The 21,796-nt window shown below is 32.1% G+C and overlaps 1 protein-coding gene across 3 annotated transcripts in view; it reads right to left on the minus strand.

The window, feature by feature from the left end:
- The window catches only part of LOC134683025 (uncharacterized), a 36,740-nt gene that overhangs the window by 2,423 nt on the left and 12,521 nt on the right, over positions 1 to 21,796 (minus strand). For 2 of the 3 annotated variants that reach the window (XM_063542026.1, XM_063542027.1), the window contains exons 3-6: positions 13,750 to 13,851; positions 9,136 to 9,234; positions 7,670 to 7,768; positions 6,898 to 6,996 (exon numbers count right to left, since the gene is read on the minus strand). In XM_063542026.1, the coding sequence (XP_063398096.1) occupies positions 6,898 to 6,996; positions 7,670 to 7,768; positions 9,136 to 9,234; positions 13,750 to 13,851 (399 nt within the window). The remainder of the gene's footprint in view (positions 1 to 6,897; positions 6,997 to 7,669; positions 7,769 to 9,135; positions 9,235 to 13,749; positions 13,852 to 21,796) is intronic. The other variant, XM_063542028.1, reaches the window with a different exon arrangement.

Consider the following 21,796-nt stretch of genomic DNA (forward strand, 5'->3'; position numbering starts at 1 on the left):
CACAGGGCACTTTCAATTTTATTTTTCAACGTAACTTATTAAAAAACTTATTTATTGAAATGTGGATTCTTTCTTGATTGCAAAAATATATATTTACTTCTAATAAAAATTCAAATGACTAAAATAAACATTATGATTGATGGGAAATAAACTAATAAACAATGGTTTGTTATAATTAAAAGTTTTAAAATTTTAAAACTGTTTCAAGCCAATTCCTGATAAAAAAAAGTGAACTAATCTAAATTGTTGATTCATCTGAAAATTTCAGGGCAGATAGATCTTGACCTGATAAACAATACAACCCCAGGTCAGATTTGCTCTAAATGCTTTGGTTTTTGAGTTATAAGCCAAAAACTGCATTTGACCCCTATGTTCTATTTTTAGCAATGGCGACCATGTTTGTTGATAGATCATAACTTCGGATACAATTTACAAACTAGATACCCTAAGGAACATTCAGTTAAAGTTTGGAAGTATTTTGCCCAGTAGTTTCAGAGGAGAAGATTTTTGTAAAAGATTACTAAGATTTACGAAAAATGGTTAAAAATTGACTATAAAGGGCAATAACTCCTAAAGGGGTCAACAGACCATTTCCGTTATGTTGACTTATTTGTAAATCTTACTTTGCTGAACATTATTCCTGTTTACAGTTTATCTCTATCTATAATAATATTCAAGATAATAACCAAAAACAGCATAATTTCCTTAAAATTACCAATTCAGGGGCAGCAACCCAACAATGGGTTGTCTGATTCATCTGAAAATTTCAGAGCAGATAGATCTTGACCTGATAAACAATATTACCCCATTTCAGATTTGCTCTAAATGCTTTGGTTTTTGAGTTAAGCCAAAAACTGCATTTGACCCCTATGTTCTATTTTTAGCAATGGTGACCATGTTTGTTGATAGATCATAACTTCGGATACAATTTACAAACTAGATACCCTAAGGAACATTCAGTTAAAGTTTGGAAGTATTTTGCCCATTAGTTTCAGAGGAGAAGATTTTTGTAAAAGATTACTAAGATTTACGAAAAATGGTTAAAAATTGACTATAAAGGGCAATAACTCCTAAAGGGGTCAACTGACCATTTCCGTTATGTTGACTTATTTGTAAATCTTACTTTGCTGAACATTATTCCTGTTTACAGTTTATCTCTATCTATAATAATATTCAAGATAATAACCAACCAGATGCTCCACAGGGCGTAGCTTTATACGACCGCAGAGGTTGAACCCTGAACGGTTGGGGCAAGTATGGACACAACATTCAAGCTGGATTCAGCTCTAAATTTGGATTGTGATTAAATAGTTGACACAGCATAGGTTTCTGACACAGAATGAATGTATTCAAATGAACTTAAAATTTTTGTTTTCTCTTAGAGCAGTTCACTATGCTGTTGAATATTAATCCTCTCAAAATAATGTTTGAAGAAATTTTCTTTTTATTTATGAAATTTCAAATGAGAAAAATTTAACCCAATTTTTTATTCACATCCCCCTTTCCCTTATTCCAAAACTAATTTCAATTAAAATATTCTAATGGAGTTTGCAACAATTACTACTCATTTAAATACATGATGTAAAAAAACTGCTTGTTATCACTGAATGGTAAAGATTATTTAAATTTATCAGTTGGTAGTAAAAAGTGAATATACATTGTATATTGTATATAACAAAGATTTAAGTTGATTCTGGACAAAGAAAGATAACTCCAATTAAAAAAAATTCTTGCAGATATTTCTTGCTTACTATACTGGACAAAGAAAGATAACTCTTAATTAAAAAAAAATTTGCTATTTCACAATATTGTGAAATTAGATATTTCTTGCCATTGCACAATACTGTGCAATTGAAAAGACTTGCTATTGCACAATACTTAATATAATAATTTTAGATCCTGATTTGGACCAACTTGAAAACTGGGCCCATAATCAAAAATCTAAGTACATCCTAGGATTCAGCATATCAAAGAACCCCAAGAATTCATTTTTTTGTTAAAATCAAACTTAGTTTAATTTTGGACCCTTTGCACTTTAATTTAGACCAATTTTAAAACTGGACCAAAAATTAAGAATCTACATTCACAGTTAGATTTGGCATATCAAAGAACCCCAATTATTCAATTTTTGATGAAATCAAACAATGTTTAATTTTGGACCCCGATTTGGGCCAACTTGAAAACTGGGCCAATAATCAAAAATCTAAGTACAATTTTTAGATTCAGCATATCAAAGAACCCCAAGGTTTCAATTTTTGTTAAAATCAAACTAAGTTTAATTTTGGACCCTTTGGACCTTAATGTAGACCAATTTGAAAACGGGATCAAAAATTAAGAATCTACATACACAGTTAGATTCGGCATATTAAAGAACCCCACTTATTCAATTTTGATGAAATCAAACAAAGTTTAATTTTGGACCCTTTGGGGCCCCTTTTTCCTTAACTCTTGGGACCAAAACTTCCAAAATCAATACCAACCTTCCTTTTATTGTCATAAACCTTGTGTTTAAATTTCATAGATTTGTATTTACTTATACTAACGCTATGGTGCGAAAACCAAGAAAAATGCTTATTTGGGTCCCTTTTTGGCCCCTAATTCCTAAACTGTTGGGACCGAAACTCCCAAAATCAATCCCAACCTTTATTTTGTGGTTATAAACCTTGTGTCAAATTTTCATAGATTTCTATTAACTTAAACTAAAGTTATAGTGCGAAAACCAAGAAAATGCTTATTTGGGCCCTTTTTGGCCCCTAATTCCTAAAATGTTGGGACCAAAACTCCCAAAATCAATACCAGCCTTTCTTTTATGGTCATAAACCTTGTGTTAAAATTTCATAGATTTCTATTCACTTTTACTAAAGTTAGAGTGCGAAAACTAAAAGTATTCGGACGACGACGACGACGACGACGACGACGACGACGCCAACGTGATAGCAATATACGACGAAAATTTTTTCAAACTTTGCGGTCGTATAAAAACAGCAAAATTTCCTTAAAATTACCAATTGGAGGGGCAGCAACCCAACAACGGGTTGTCTGATTCATCTGAAAATTTCAGGGCAGATAGATCTTGATCTGATAAACAATATTACCCCCGTGTCAGATTTGCTCTAAATGCTTTGGTTTTTGAGATATAAGCCAAAAACTGCATTTGACCCCTATGTTCTATTTTTAGCAATGGCGACCATGTTTGTTGATAGATCAAAACTTCGGATAGAATTTATAAATTAGATACCCTAAGGAACATTCAGTTAAAGTTTGAAAGTATTTGGCCCAGTAGTTTCAGAGGAGAAGATTCTTGAAATAGTTTACGACGACAGACGACGACAGACGACGACGGACGACAGACGACGGACGACGACGGACGCCAAGTGATGGCGTCCCTTCGGGACAGGTGAGCTAAAAATGATTGGGTATCAGAATTGGTGTTGGGGTCGTATACAATTTCTAAGAATACATTTGGGGTGTGCACTGGACATGATACAATGCTATTATTTTCCATGTTCAGTAAACCATAAAATTAGGGTCAAAACCTAGGATTTATTTGATATGTAATTTTGGAATGGAAATGGGGAACATGTCAAAGAGACAATGACCAGACAACCAAAGAGCAGGAACCAGTCGAAGACCACTAATGGGTCTTGAATAGTGAGAAATTACTACACACAAAGGTGGGTTTTCAGTGGCCTCTAAACAAAATTTGTAAAAATCAATTCATAATGAAGTGTATTAGTTTTAAGTTGAAATGACTTCAACTTTATCATAAATAGTTATCAAAGGTTCCAGGATTATAAACTTCAACTAACTTGACCAAAAAATGTCAGATTATATTGTATAGATATGCATAGAAATTGGAAATAAACAAAATTATACATTTTTGGGAAACAATTCAGCTTGGAAAGTATTAAGGCACATGGTGGTAGAAACTGAATTTATTCTAGTTTAAGGTTCTATTTTCATCTTATTTTGAGTCAAAATGTGTTATTAAGGCCTCCAGATAAAAGGGTTATCTTTAAACCAGTTTAAAGATTATTTCTATATTTGTTTTTGTTTATTAACCCTTTCCATGCTGTGACTGTGAAACCACGGGTGTACCCAAACCATTGTTATTTGGCTCCAATTGCTTTCTATACTGTTAGAAGACAACTGTATGATACTTATTTCGAAATTTATGCATGTTCCCTCAACCTGAGGCTATCTACTTAAATTTTCTTATGTATAAATTGCATTTTTAGCTCAAATACAAATTTGAACCAGATGCTTCGCAGGGCGTAGCTTTATACGACCGCAGAGGTTGAACCCTGAACAGTTGGGGCAAGTATGGACACAACATTCAAGCTGGATTCAGCTCTAAATTTGGATTGTGATTAAATAGTTGACACAGCATAGGTTTCTGACACAGAATGAATGTGTTCTAATGAACTTAAAATTTTTGTTTTCTCTTAGAGCAATTCACTATGCTGTTCAATATTAATCCTCTCAAAAAAATGTTTGAAGAAATTTTCTATTTATTTATGAAATTTCAAATGAGAAAAATTGAACCCAATTTTTTAATCACATCCCCCTTTCCCTTATTCCAAAACTAATCTCAATTAAAATATACTAATGGAGTTTGCAACAATAACTACTCATTTAAATACATCATAAAATATTAAGATGTAAAAAAACTGCTTGTTATCACTGAATGGTAAAGATTATTTAAATTTATCAGTTGGTAGTAAAAAGTGAATATACATTGTATATTGTATATAACAAAGATTTAAGTTGATTCTGGACAAAGAAAGATAACTCCAATTAAAAAAAATTCTTGCAATAAGATAGTTCTTGCTTTCTATTTTGGACAAAGAAAGATAACTCTAATTAAAAAAAAATTTGCTATTTCACAATATTGTGAAATTAGATATTTCTTGCCATTGCACAATACTGTGCAATTGAAAAGACTTGCTATTCCACAATACTTAATATAATAATTTGAGATCCTGATTTGGACCAACTTGAAAACTGGGCTCATAATCAAAAATCTAAGTACATGTTTAGATTCAGCATATCAAAGAGGCCCAAGAATTTAATTTTTGTTAAAATCAAACTTGGTTTAATTTTGGACTCTTTGGACCTTTATGTAGGCCAATTTGAAAATGAGACCAAAAATGAAGAATCTACATACACAGTTAGATTTGGCATATCAAAGAACCCCATTTATTCAATTTTTGATGAAATCAAAAAAGTTTAATTTTGGACCCCGATTTGGGCCAACTTGAAAACTGGGCCGAAAATAAAAAATCTAAGTTCATTTTTAGATTCAGCATATCAAATAACCCAAAGGATTCAATTTTTGTTAAAATCAAACTAAGTTTAATTTGGACCCTTTGGACCTTAATGTAGACCAATTTGAAAACGGGACCAAAAGTTAAGAATCTACATACACAGTTAGATTCGGCATATCAAAGAACCCCAATTATTCAATTTTGATGAAATCAAACAAAGTTTAATTTTGGACCCTTTGGGCCCCTTTTACCTAAACTGTTGGGACCAAAACTCCCAAAATCAATACCAACTTTCCTTTTATGGTCATTAACCTTGTGTATAAATTTCATAGATTTCCATTTACTTTTACTAACGTTATGGTGCCAAAACCAAGAAAAATGCTGATTTGGGTCCCTTTTTGGCCCCTAATTCCTAAACTGTTGGGACCAAAACTCCCAAAATCAATACCAACCTTCCTTTTATGGTCATAAACATTATGTTTAAATTTCATTGATTTCTATTTACTTAAACTAAAGTTATTGTGCGAAAACCCAGAATAATACTTATTTGGGCACTTTTTTGGCCCCTAATTCCTAAACTGTTGAAACCAAAACTCCCAAAATCAATCCCAACCTTTCTTTTGTGGTCATCAACCTTGTGTCAAAATTTCATAGATTTCTATTAACTTAAACTAAAGTTATAGTGCGAAAACCAAGAAAATGCTTATTTGGGCCCTTTTTGGCCCCTAATTCCTAAAATGTTGGGACCAAAACTCCCAAAATCAATACCAACCTTCCTTTTATGGTCATAAACCTTGTGTTAAAATTTCATAGATTTCTATTCACTTTTACTAAAGTTAGAGTGCGAAAACTAAAAGTATTCGGACGACGACGACGACGACGACTACGACGACGACGACGACGACGACGACGACGCCAACGTGATAGCAATATACGACGAAAATTTTTTCAAAATTTGCGGTCGTATAAAAATTGAAATCGGATAAAAATGAGTTTTCTGGAGGGTTTCCCTTCAGTTCCTTACACGGGAAGTTCAGAGGCCTAAAACTTGCAAAAATAGTGCAAACCTGTAAGCATATCAATACTGATGTTAAATATTACTGAAATATACATGTTGTATATACATAGGAATTGACTCCTTCCAGTTTCAGGTCCAGTTAAAGAAAAAAATCGGAAATAGTCATAAAAATTCTGTATTTTTGGTTTAAATGATCTTCTTTAGACTGCTGATTCCAGATCAGATCCACTCCCACCTAACAACTGATGAGGTGAATTTTTTATATTGCGTCCACTCTAAATACATACTACAGCTAGGTACCTATATCAGCATCCCTAGATCTTCAGGGTCAAGAGATCAGACCAAAAAATTGTGAAAATTGAACGCTTTTAGCACTTGATAACCAACTTTGGGTCAAAAAGTGTTAAATTTTGACAATCTTGATCCTTAAGATCCACATTTCTTTGAGGTACTGTCCAATTTTTAGATTTTAAGTTTCTGAGTTTAAAGGCAGGGGGAACTAATTATCAATCAAATGCTGACAAGATTATCAATTAAAGAAAGCAACTTTCCAACTAATTATAAGCAAATTCTTTCTAAAGTCATTTACATACAAGTATATGATATATTAACCTTCAACATGTGCAACTTTAATGTTCTCAGCAACCAGCTGATGATTCTCATGCAAACTCACTCCATCAGTATCTTCAACAATATGATTGTCAAGCAAATCTGAAAAAAAAGACCATAAATTTAGTCCTTTATAGTCTTTATATAACCACCATTCTGTCAGTGTTAAATATTTCAAAATAATTCTATGACCATAATAATAACATGAATAAGAGAACAGAGTTCCAATGTTCCCTGTGTTGCAATATAATTGATCTAATTTCAAGATACAAGGGCAGTAACTACAAAAAAACTATTTTTTTTGTTCTTAAAACAATCTAAATGATCTTGGAGAAATGAAGTCTTCAGAGCAAATACAATTTAAATTAAATGTGAATTCATTATAATTAAATATTTCCAAGAGACGTTACTTGTTGAAAACTTATTTATAAGTACTTATTTTTAAAAGTGTCAAAAACATTGCTGATATAAACCTATGATAACCTGACCTGAATTGTCCACATAAAAGCCCTAATAATGCAATTTTCCATAGTCAATATTTCCAAGATGCACAACTCTTAATTTTTTTTTAATCAGCACTCACTTATTCTAACTTGGCAAAAATATTGATAAAAAATTCATAAAACTTGGTCATAAAGACAATAAGGGACATAACTCTAAAACAAATTGATACACACTGATTTTCAAGTTTGTCCTAGACAATGCTGATAAAACCTTTGATATAAGTTTCATAAAAATCTGTATTATTCAAAAATTTTGCTGCTGTATATTTTACCATCAGTATCAAGAACTTCATTATCTGGACACTCTAGTTTAACTGAAATGTCTGAAGAGGTAATCAATGTATCCTTGGGTCTCTCACTTACCATGTGTACTGAAATACAAATGAAAACCTATCTTTTAATAATTTTATGAACTCAACATTTGTGTATAAGCAATAAATATATTTAATGAGTATTTAGTAGTGTTGTCAAATCGTACACGTTTGTCTGACCGGTTACTCGGATAATCATTCGACCGATTAACCGGCTAACCGGTAGTTTAAGTTGGTGTTTGAAAGCCTTATCAATAGAATCCTCCACATAGATATAAGATGTGGTATGAGTGTCATTTGACAACCTTTCATCCGAAACATGAATACGCTTTTAGAATTAAAGTTTTTTGTTTAGCATTATAGGGCTTGTACGTGAGGATTCCTGGCGTAGTTTGACTTTTAATAATCAAATACATCGTATCAACTATAACGTTTGTACCAACTTCAGATTGAAAAAAAATCTTAATCTCGTAGAATTGAATATGTCATATGTCAGAAACTGATTCTTTCCTTTTCTCTTGTTGTCTCCGAAAATAATGCGGTGTGTTTCAATTAGAAATGATTTAATATAAAACGAGAAGATGTGGAATGCTTGCCAATAAAACAATTCTCCACTAGAGACCAAAATGACACAAAAAATAACAACTATAGGTCATCGTACAACCTGTTTCTTAACTGTTTTTTTTTTCTTTCTTTTTTTCTTAAAGCGTGTTACTCGTACTAACACGTATACATTTAGCACATTCACATTGGTTTGCATTTCACAATTATTATTTTTTCATTTAAAGTAAGACTAACCCTTGCACTATGGAGGTTGCACATTTAGATGTAGGTTTACAAAATATTAGATCAAAAACGAAATAATGAAGTAATTAATAAAATTTAATCTCATTACTGATTTAAACTTACTGCTAAAAAAAAACATGTATACTAATTATGTTTCTTTAAGATCCTACCCCGAAGTCTAATCAATTTTTTTTTTTTTATGAACAAGAGCAATCAATTTACTTGACAATTGATCTGTCAAATTAATTAACACGACGACATTTTTATGATTTCAATACAGATTTATATCGAATCTATCAAAATGGAAAAAAGTCCGGTTAACCCGTTAGCGTTTTTGGTATTTTTGAAGTCTTGTCTATCAATTTAAAGTCTGTCCGTTGACGAAAACAATTTGTGGACACCTTTTTCCCCGTTTTCCTTCCAAAATAACCCAAATGAAATAATCATAAGCAAGGATGACAAATACCACTATGCATGGTACCAATAGGACATAAAGGCATGATCATAATTAACATATTGTTGAAGGAAGAGAAGCAACACACAAAATGAGGTTTTCTCATTTAATAGGTTAGCTATACTTTTGCTTGTTTCATTTACCATGTTTACAGGATAAATGGCTAAATGTTATCTGTAAATTTTACCATCAGTATCCTGGATTTCATTATCTGGACACTCTAGTTTCACTGAAATGTCTGAAGAGGTATTCGACGTATCTGTGGGTCTCTCACTAACCATGTGTACTGAAATAAAGATTGATACATATTGTTAAATAAGTTTTTTACTCAACATGCAAAACTCTGTTTAAGAACTAATAATTAATGAATTATTACAATAAATGTATATTATGCTCAACTAGCATAGCTTTTATGTGAATGACGGTGACCTATACCTATTGAGTACATATGTAGTATTGTTGGCAAAACATGTCGAGCAGAATAAACTCTTCCCATGCGGTAATTGATGGGTGTTGTTGTCTTTGTTATCGTTGTATTTTACTTTTATAGTGAAAGGTAACTGTGAACACCTTTTGCTATCCACCCACTATTACCTAACTGCATGATAACCACTTTAAGTGTTGGTTCTCCTTGTTCAAATTCATATGTAGTATGTGTTCAAAAATCTTCATTATTAAAGTTAATAAGTTACTTTTCAAAGTAAAGGCAAAATGTCTTGCTTTTAGTTAGTAGCTAGGCTGATAGTTTCTTCATTTTAGTGCTAGGAATGGATAGAGTAAAATCATTCATTAAATAATTGATATGAGTGAACTTATTTTTATATGCTCGTTTCATTCCTTAAAGGATTATTGTCTTAATCTAGGTTTTGATATCCAGTCATAAAATTTCAAATGCAATAGTATTTTTTTAGTTAGTTTTTTTTTATAGAAAATTTGGAAACTTGAGGTAACATGGTTACTAAAGCTTGCACACAGGTAAAAAGAGTGGAAAATTTGATTGGTGGTTATTTACTTATATGCAATGAAATATTATGTGAATTTTGTCTATAGTACTGGATAGGATAAAACTTTACTCATGTCAAGTCTTTCTTTATTGAAGCAAAGATAAATTCTGCAATTTTTTTTTGAAGTGCAAATTTCACAAAGACTTAAACCAGGTATTAAACTGATAACCGTAACTGGAATTACGACTATCCCAATATGGCGACAGCAGATGTAGGTAAAATCTTTACAGTCATTGCTCTCAAATGTTGCTTTTTTTTGTCAATAGTTACTCAGCTGCAAGGTTTTTCAATACTGTTGTTTATGTGTGCACTGGTTATCCCAAGTAAAGAAATATGGTTACTATTGTATAAAGAGATTTTGTATAACTTATCAGTAGTTATTTATAGTTTTTTTGTATTCAATTAGTATTCAATGTACATTTTACATGTTTATCATATATGGTGCAACGTTGTCATGTATTAATCAGAATGTGCCATTGAGTAAATATTCTAATCATGAACCCAAAAGTGTTCATTTGTGAGCTGTTAACTGAAAGAATTAATATGTCTTGTTTGCTTTAGTAAGAAAATTGTACTATTATAAGCATTTTTCGTTGGGGATAGGTTTATCTCATTTTTGTACATGTATGGAAATATATTGGCTGTTCTAGAATTTTAATAATAGTATCGTTTTCTTCTTTTGATTATTCCTTTGCGCTACCAATGCTGAATGAGAGCAGAAATATAATTGACAGCTGTATTTATTTAACTAGAGGCTCTAAAGAGCCTGTGTCGCTCACCTTGGTCTATATATGTGAATATCAAACAAAGGAAGCAGATGGATTCATGGCAAAATTATGTTTTGGTGATGGTGATGTGTTTGAGATCTTACTTTACTGAACATTCTTTTTGCTACAATTATCTCTCTATAATGAACATGGCCTGGTAGTTTCAGTGGAAAATGTTACAAATGTTATGAAAATCGTTAAAAATTGACTATAAAGGACAATAACTCCTAAGGGGGTCAATTGACCATTTCAGTCATGTTGAACTATTTATCAATCTTACTTTGCTGAACATTATTGCTGTTTACAGTTAATCATATTCAAGATAATAAGTGAAAACGGACAAAATTCCCTTAAAAATACCAATTCAGGAGTGGCAACACAACAACGGGTTGTCCGATTCATCTGAAAATTTCAGGGCAGATAGATCTTGGCCTGATTAACAATGATGCGGGGTCAGATTTGCTCTAAATGCTTTGGTTTTTGAGTTATAAGCCAAAAACTGCATTTTACCCCTATGTTCTATTTTTAGCCATGGCGACCATCTTGGTTGGTTTGACGTGTCACGCCACACATTTTTTAAACTAGATACCCCAATGATGAGTGTGGCCAAGTTTAGTTTAATTTGGCCCAGGAGTTTCAGAGGAGAAGATTTTTGTAAAAGATTACAAAATTTAAGAAAAATGGTTAAAAATTGACTTTAAAGGGCAATAACTCCTAAAGGGGTCAACTGACCATTTTGGTCATGTTGACTTATTTGTAAATCTTACTTTGCTGAACATTATTTCTGTTTACAGTTTATCTCTATCTATAATCATATTCAAGATAATAAGCGAAAACAGACAAAATTCCCTTAAAATTACCAATTCAGAGGCAGTAACCCAATAACAGGTTGTCCGATTCATCTGAAAATTTCAGGGCAGATAGATCTTCACCTGATGACAAATTAAACTCAGTCAGATTTGCTCTTAATGCTTTTATTTTTGAGTTATAACCAAAAACAGCATTTTACCCCTATGTCCATTTTTAGCCATGGCGGCCATATTTGTTGGTTGGCTGGGTAACGCCACACATTTTTTAAACTAGATACCCTAATGATGATTGTGGCCAAGTTTGGATTATTTTGGCCCAGTAGTTTCAGAGGAGAAGATTTTTGTAAAAGATATACAAGATTTACAAAAAATGGTTAAAAATTAACTTTAAAGGGCAATAACTCCTAAAGGGGTCAACTGACCATTTTGGTCATGTGACTTATTTGTATATCTTACTTTGCTGAACATTATTGCTGTTTACAGTTTATCTCTATCTATAATAATATTCAAGATAATTAGTGAAAACGGACAAAATTTCCATGAAATTACCAATTCAGGGGCAGAAACCCAACAACGGGTTGTCTGATTCATCTGAAAATTTCAGGGCAGATAGATCTTGGCCTGATTAACAATTATTCCCGGGGTCAGATTTGCTCTAAATGCTTTGGTTTTTGAGTTATAAGCCAAAAACTGCATTTTACCCCTATGTTCTATTTTTAGCCATGGCGACCATCTTGGTTGGTTTGACGGATCACGCCACACATTTTTTAAACTAGATACCCCAATGATGATTGTGGCCAAGTTTAGTTTAATTTGGCCCAGGAGTTTCAGAGGAGAAGATTTTTGTAAAAGATTACAAAATTTAAGAAAAAGGGTTAAAAATTGACTTTAAAAGGGCAATAACTCCTAAAGGGGTCAACTGACCATTTTGGTCATGTTGACTTATTTGTAAATCTTACTTTGCTGAACATTATTGCTGTTTACAGTTTATCTCTATCTATAATCATATTCAAGATAATAAGCGAAAACAGACAAAATTCCCTTAAAATTACCAATTCAGAGGCAGTAACCCAATAACGGGTTGTCCGATTCATCTGAAAATTTCAGGGTAGATAGATCTTCACCTGATGACAAATTAAACTCAGTCATATTTGCTCTTTATGCTTTTATTTTTGAGTTATAACCAAAAACAGCATTTTACCCCTATGTCCATTTTTAGCCATGGCGGCCATATTTGTTGGTTGGCCGGGTAACGCCACACATTTTTTAAACTAGATACCCTAATGATGATTGTGGCCAAGTTTGGATTATTTTGGCCCAGTAGTTTCAGAGGAGAAGATTTTTGTAAAAGATATACAAGATTTACAAAAAATGGTTAAAAATTAACTTTAAAGGGCAATAACTCCTAAAGGGGTCAACTGACCATTTTGGTCATGTGACTTATTTGTATATCTTACTTTGCTGAACATTATTGCTGTTTACAGTTTATCTCTATCTATAATAATATTCAAGATAATTAGTGAAAACGGACAAAATTTCCATGAAATTACCAATTCAGGGGCAGAAACCCAACAACGGGTTGTCTGATTCATCTGAAAATTTCAGGGCAGATAGATCTTGGCCTGATTAACAATTATACCCGAGGTCAGATTTGCTCTAAATGCTTTGGTTTTTGAGTTATAAGCCAAAAACTGCATTTTACCCCTATGTTCTATTTTTAGCCATGGCAGCCTTCTTGGTTGGTTTGACGGGTCACGCCACACATTTTTTAAACTAGATACCCCAATGATAATTGTGGCCAAGTTTAGTTTAATTAAACTTGGCCCAGTAGTTTCAGAGGAGAAGATTTTTGTAAAAGTTAACGACGACGGACGACTACGACGACAGACGACGGACGCCAAGTGATGAGAAAAGCTCACTTGGCCCTTCGGGCCAGGTGAGCTAAAAAATGAGAAGAAGATAATCATACTTGGATAGTGTTTTATTGATATTGACACTCAAAACGTAAATCTGATAGCATATGATGAAATTATGGTGATGATTAAATCATGAAAATGTTCCATATATCTGCCATTGCCATATTGGGATAGTCGTTATTCCAATTACAGTTATCAGTTTAATACCAGTGAAAATGGTAAATAGGGGAAATCTATGGTGGTAGTACATGTCTAAATTAAGTACTAATTTTCAAGTCATAAATTTTTGCTGCTATAAATTTTACCATCATTATCAAGGACTTCATTATCTGCATAACACTCTAGTTTTAATGAACTGTTAGTAGAAGTAATCAACATGTCTTTGGATCCCTCACTGACCATGTGTACTAAAATAGAGATGGAAACAAAGAGTTATATACTTTATTTATCAATATGCACAATTAAGGTGGTATGGGTGTCTTTCGCCATCTTGGATTGTAAAAAACAGAGAATCTAAGGTCCATATTTTCTTTCAAATTAGCAAACTTTGATGCAAGAATACAGATACTTCATGTGTTTTTACATTTAAAAGATCCAATTTATAAGAATATAACTTATAAATATAAATATATGTACAAGTGTAGATTATTTTTGGTTGTTTTAAATATTTTGAAATTGTCATTTTAAGGGGAGGTAACTCTAAAACAGTGCATTTTCTGTTGGATTGTTCATGAAATTTTCCTACTTTGTATTTTAGCCGGAAAAAACGCACGGTGACCCTATCTTTTCTTTTGATATTATCAAAGCATTGTTTGAAAGCTATATTTTCCTAATTTATTTTACAATTCTATCATTTCGTTTAGTTTCTATTCACAAAATGGTGTTTTTTCCTGTATAATCCATACAAAATGTGTGATTTTGTCACGACCCGTAGCTTGAAAAAATGCACGGTGACCTATCATTTTTATAATATTTTTTATCATGTATCAATAGATACTACATTTTGGCAAAGTATGAACAAATTCTATCATTTTTATTTTAGACTCCCATACCACCTTAAGTACAACTCTATAGACACTATATAATTAGTCATAAATTTATTAAAAGAATATTTAGTTAAACTAGAATAATCAAAATAATTCATGTCATGCTCTATGCGCTCATTGTAACATAGGATGGCTTTATATATATTTGACCATAATTTGAGGCTCAGTTTAAATGCTCAGTGTATAATCATGATTGTTAAAGTGAGTATAAAGCATAAATTCTTAAACAAATGTCAACAATAACAACTTTTCACGAGTTTAAAAATACAAATCAGTTATTCACATCTTCAATTTTGTTATCTGTCTGGGTGAAACATTCCAGATTTTTCTTCAAACTAATGTTGCTTTTATAAAGTGAGGTAACACTTTAAACCAAATATAGTCATAGAAATGTACATGTTCACAATGTATATAATGTAAATAGAGAAGTTTATCACTCACTTATAGTGATTAATATCTATGCTAACAGTGTTAAATTTATTCATTAAATAGTTATCAAAAGTACCAGGATTATAATTACATTGTAAGTAAACCAAGACCATTAAATAGGAATACCCATGGTATTAAACCAATTGGACACTGAACATGGTGAAAGTATTCATATGTAAGTAAACCAAGACCATGAAATAGGAATACCCATGGTATTAAACCAATTGGACACTGAACATGGTGAATTTAGTATTCAGATAACAATATCAAAAGGAGTGTTTGTATTTTCAGTTATAACTGAGAATGACATGCATGTGATCACTAATTATGGACCACATGTTGTGTTTCTATTGGTTGGATGTTACACCTGAGGCTTAAGGATGTCTGCTTGTCATGTTTTGGAATTTTTGTCAGATTTTCGGAATCCTCTGGTTTTAACCATTTGAATGCCTTAAAAAAATTTACCCATGAACCCCCATTTTATTTTTTATAAATCTTTAACGTGTATAATTATAAGCCATTTGTAAAATTCTTATAAAATTTTATTTATTTTTTAATAGTATTTGAGAACTTTAACTGGTCAATGATAAAGCTATAAAAAGTCAAGAGAGAACATTTTCCCGCCAAAATTACAATGGCTAATATCTCGAAAACAAGCACATTGACCCCTATTTTTTTTTTGCTTTTTGGATTCCTCAATTTATTCCCTATCAATACATACTAGTTTTATGAAAAGTTATTTATTTTGAAACTGAGCAGCAAACATCCTTAAGTGCAAAGGATATGACTAAAAACTTACTGAAATAAGCTGCCAAAAGGAGTAGGTCCAGTAAGAGCCCTTTTTGGCCACAAAATATAGCAGTTTTACAAAGTTGATAAAATGTAAACTTTTAGTTATTTATTGAACAGTAGAGCGCTTCTGCTACATAAATATGGACTATTTTTGACTATACAATGAACATATATCAGGTACTGGCACCTTAAAGGCATGCTAAATTACTGATTTCTTCAAAATTCTAGCATTTTAGTTAAATTTTAGACGGTTTTCGTGTAAAACGAAAGTGGCCCCATTCATGTTCATCCTTAATATTGAAATATATTGATTTGACCTGCATATTTGGTGCCTTAACAAACATATTTAACCAGGTGCTGATTTGACTAGGTATTGATTTGACCGGCATACAGGGTGCCCTAACACACATGTTTAACCAGGTGCCAATTTGACTAGGTATTAATTTGACCGGCATACTGGGTGCCCTAACAAACATGTTTAACCAGGTGCCCATTTGACTAGGTATTTATTTGACCGGCATACTGGGTGCCCTAACAAACATGTTTAACCAGGTGCCCATTTGACTAGGTATTGATTTGACCGGCATACTGGATGCCCTAACAAACATGCCGATTTGACTATGTATTGATTTGACTGGAATACTGGGTGCCCTAACAAACATGTTTAACCAGCATGACCAGGTGCCCATTTGACTAGGTATTGATTTGACCGGCATACTGGGTGCCCTAACAATCATGCCGATTTGACTATGTATTGATTTGACTGGAATACTGGATGCCCTAACAAACATGTTTAACCAGCATGACCAGGTGCCCATTTGACTAGGTATTGATTTGACCGGCTTACTGGGTGCCCTCACAAACATGTTTAACCAGGTGCCCATTTGAGTAGGTATTGATTTGAAAGGCATACTAGGTGCCCTAACAAACAAGTTTAACTATGTGCCCATTCGACTAGATTAATTTTGATGCACACCAGACATGGTGTAAAAATTTAACACACAGCAATGAGGTATGACGGGTCAAAATGTATTGTTAAAAGACAAAATTCAGACTAATATTTGTTTTCCTTGATAACATGTATGCAGTTTATACATACTAGAATAATAATCTTCATGATCTTATGTAGTTAAACTGTGTAAGCATACAAGATACCAATTTGTGTTCATAAGATTTCCTCAATTGTTTAAAATACTTGATCCAAACATTATTTAGGGGCCAGCTGAAGGACGCCTCCGGGTGCGGGAATTTCTCGCTACATTGAAGACCTGTTGGTGACCTTCTGCTGTTGTGTTTTTTTTATTTTGGTCGGGTTGTTGTCTCTTTGACACATTCCCCATTTCCATTCTCAATTTTATGTATTATTGTCATTTTGTTTATTTTCTTTGGTTACATCTTCTGACATCAGACTCGGACTTCTCTTGAACTGAATTTTAATGTGCGTATTGTTATGCTTTTACTTTTCTACACTGGTTAGAGGTATAGGGGGAGGGTTGAGATCTCACAAACATGTTTAACCCCGCCGCATTTTTGCGCCTGTCCCAAGTCAGGAGCCTCTGGCCTTTGTTAGTCTTGTATTATTTAAAATTTAATTTCTTGTGTACAATTTGGAAATTAGTATGGCGTTCATTATCACTGAACTAGTATATTTTTGTTTAGGGGCCAGCTGAAGGACGCCTCCAGGTGCGGGAATTTCTCACTACATTGAAGACCTGTTGGTGACCTTCTGCTGTTGTATTTTTTTATTTTGGTCGGGTTGTTGTCTCTTTGACACATTCCCCATTTCCATTCTCAATTTTATGATAACTTTAGTGCATGTAACTTTGCCTTTGGTCTCTATCCTTTATCTGCAGTTTTACTGTTTTGATCCATACTTAATGTACATGATTGGTCATTAATTGTCTCTTAAATAAATTGATTACCTATCAACCTGATAAACACTGACATGATTGATAAAGGGTAAACTTAATTGTTTTTTTTAATTTAAAAAAAAAGTCATTATCTCAGGAATTTAAAATGCCATGCAGAAAGAAATCTGCAGGCATTAATTGGGAGAAGGCCACAGTACTGTTATAGAAAAAGGGAGCAGGAGCATAAAATTTGTAAGTTTTATTTGTCAACATGCAATATACTGTGGATTCATTATTATTCATTGGATACCAATTTTTATTGGTTTCTTGGGTACAGCTTAGGGACAAGATCAAAAGTTCAATGTAGGATAAACCAGATGCTTCGCAGGGCGTAGCTTTATACGACCGCAGAGGTTGAACCCTGAACGGTTGGGGCAAGTATGGACACAACATTCAAGCTGGATTCAGCTCTAAATTTGGATTGTGATTAAATAGTTGACACAGCATAGGTTTCTGACACAGAATGAATGTGTTCTAATGAACTTAAAAATTTTGTTTTCTCTTAGAGCAATTCACTATGCTGTTCAATATTAATCCTCTCAAAATAATGTTTGAAGAAATTTTCTTTTTATTTATGAAATTTCAAATGAGAAAAATTTAAACCCAATTTTTTAATCACATCCCCCTTTCCCTTATTCCAAAACTAATCTCAATTAAAATATTCTAATGGAGTTTGCAACAATAACTACTCATTTAAATACATCATAAAATAAACTGTAAATAAAATGTAAAAAAACTGCTTGTTATCACTGAATGGTAAAGATTATTTAAATTTATCAGTTGGTAGTAAAAAGTGAATATACATTGTATATTGTATATAACAAAGATTTAAGTTGATTCCGGACAAAGAAAGATAACTCCAATTAAAAAAAATTCTTGCAATAAGATATTTATTGCTTACTATTTTGGACAAAGAAAGATAACTCTAATTAAAAAAAAATTTGCTATTTCACAATATTGTGAAATTAGATATTTCTTGCCATTGCACAATACTGTGCAATTGAAAAGACTTGCTATTCCACAATACTTAATATAATAATTTTAGATCCTGATTTGGACCAACTTGAAAACTGGGCCCATAATCAAAAATCTAAGTACATGTTTAGATTCAGCATATCAAAGAGGCCCAAGAATTTAATTTTTGTTAAAATCAAACTTGGTTTAATTTTGGACTCTTTGGACCTTAATGTAGGTCAATTTGAAAACGGGACCAAAAATGAAGAATCTACATACACAGTTAGATTTGGCATATCAAAGAACCCCATTTATTCAATTTTTGATGAAATAAAAAAAGTTTAATTTTGGACCCCGATTTGGGCCAACTTGAAAACTGGGCCAATAAAAAAAATCTAAGTTCATTTTCAGATTCAGCATATCAAAGAACCCCAAAGTTTCAATTTTTGTTAAAATCAAACTTAGTTTAATTTTGGACCCTTTGGACCTTAATGTAGACCAATTTGAAAACGAGACCAAAAGTTAAGAATCTACCTACACAGTTAGATTCGGCATATCAAAGAACCCCAATTATTCAATTTTGATGAAATCAAACAAAGTTTAATTTTGGACCCTTTGGGCCCCTTTTTCCTAAACTGTTGGGACCAAAACTCCCAAAATCAATACTAACTTTCCTTTTATGGTCATTAACCTTGTGTTTAAATTTCATAGATTTTTATTTACTTATACTAACGTTATGGTGCGAAAACCAAGAAAAATGCTTATTTGGGTCCCTTTTTGGCCCCTAATTCCTAAACTGTTGGGACCTTAACTCCCAAAATCAATACCAATCTTCCTTTTGTGGTCATAAACATTATGTTAAAATTTCATTGATTTCTATTTACTTAAACTAAAGTTATTGTGCAAAGACCCAGAATAATGCTTATTTTGGCCCTTTTTTGGCCCCTAATTCCTAAACTGTTAAAACCAAAACTCCCAAAATCAATCCCAACCTTTCTTTTGTGGTCTTCAACCTTGTGTCAAAATTTCATAGATTTCTATTAACTTAAACTAAAGTTATTGTGCGAAAACCAAGAAAATGCTTATTTGGGCCCTTTTTGGCCCCTAATTCCTAAAATATTGGGACCAAAACTCCCAAAATCAATACCAACCTTCCTTTTATGGTCATAAACCTTGTGTTGAAATTTCATAGATTTCTATTCACTTTTACTAAAGTTAGAGTGCGAAAACTAAAAGTATTCGGACGACGACGACAACGCCAACGTGATAGCAATATACGACGAAATTTTTTTTAAAATTTGCGGTCGTATAAAAACGGATTTCACATAGTTTTTTCACTGACCACCCCACCCCCTCTTAACTTAATTTGTTAAAAATTGATTAACCGTACCTACTACATGTACCTACATTCAGGGATATAACTCTACAGGGTTATTACAGGAAAATAACATACATTTGTTCTTGTGGACTAAAAAATCAAAAAACTGTGATAACATATGTATGTTACATGTTTCAAAGGGACAATTTACATCATTAGTTTAGTTAAAATGAATAAAAGTTCTATTGATATTACTTTTTTCTATATGTATACTTAACTATTTAAAGATACAACAGTTCATAGTTTACCAATTTTGCATAGTGCACCTATATATATATAAGTGCCTATAAATAGCAGCACATGACATACAAATCTATGGGAGTGTGGATTAATCAGTACAGAGATTATTTCAATTACACAAATAAAATTATAGATTGCCTAACAATGTAAGTTTAACACACTATTTAGTATGTAAATATAAGAATGTTTAAAATATTTACAAAATGATGAAAATAAACGCAATATTTCGCTAGACCAACTAGCTTTATCAAGCGTGCATCTATCCAGGTGAAATCGGTTGTAGATGATAAGAAACTTTTGCAGCTCAATGTATATGTTGAACTTAGCTGCCTTGAAAATAAGAAACTTTTGTAGCTCAATGTCTATCAGTCAGGAGCATTACTTAAACAAGTAACAATTAAAATTACTTATACAAGTATTGTTGAAAACGAGGCTAATTTAAATATAACTTATATAAGTTATTTCTCTGAATATTATTTTTATAGGTGTCCAAGAATACAGATTTTACTAGCTTTAAATAAGTTTCACAGTTATCTGGTTATTTTTCCCTTAATAAATAAAAACTAATTCTTCAGAAACACTAACTTTCCAACGCACTTATCTTTCATACGGTATTACCAATGCTTCTGGGTCAAAGATTGGTCTCTTGGGACTATTAAATTATCATTTTCCTCTAAAATCTTGAAGGTAGACTGATATAAATAGATAGATACTTGTGAATTAATTAAGACCTGAAGTTATTTATAATTTGTAACCTAAATCAATTACATTTGTGCCTTAGATAAGTGTAATTGCTATTTTTTTCAAAAATGTTTAAAATAACTTATTCAAGTAATATTTTTGTCATTATTTTCAAAGTAACTCTTTATCTCTATACGCCTCTCAAATCTGATAAATTCTTTATTTTATGATATAAAATGTTGTTTAAAATCATGAAAATAACATTAAGTCTATGTTTCTATTGTAAATTAAAATAACTTTATTAAGTAATTTTATTATTTTTAAAATAAAAAATTACTTATATAAGTAATTCCAAAAATAACTTGTTTAAGTAACGCCCCTGACTGTCTATGTTGAATTTGGATTGAGCTGCCTTAAACATTAAAAAATTTTGCAGCTTCATGTATATGTTGATCTTGGATTTAGCTGCCTTAAAAATACATAATTGGTAGTTGAAATTAGCAACGTCCATTGGCAGATATTACGGGATAAAAAGGACGATGCTTTGTTTTTAAATTATTCTTTATCTTTCCTGTATCTTTTCTCGTCTTTTTCGTTAAGACTTTCAGGTTCTAAAGTGTGGAGTTGGTGAATCCAAAAGTTTTCTCTTCTCCTTCTCGCCGTGGTGTCCCACTCGGTGTTGACTTCTATAATTTGGAAAGTGACATTTTCAAAAGGATGTTTCGTTGAACAAAGATGTCTTGTGAGAGGACAGTTTTTGTTGGTTTTGTACGATGAACGATGGTTATTAAGCCGAATATTAAATTTGTCCATTGTTTCTCCCACATTCTGAATGCCACAAGTGTCACATGTTAATATATAAATTGAGTTCTCCGTTTTACAGTTGGAATTTGAGTAGATGGTATAATTTTGTTTAGTAACG

This window comes from Mytilus trossulus, chromosome 9 (assembly GCF_036588685.1).
Source record: "Mytilus trossulus isolate FHL-02 chromosome 9, PNRI_Mtr1.1.1.hap1, whole genome shotgun sequence".
In the NCBI taxonomy this organism is placed as follows: domain Eukaryota; kingdom Metazoa; phylum Mollusca; class Bivalvia; order Mytilida; family Mytilidae; genus Mytilus; species Mytilus trossulus.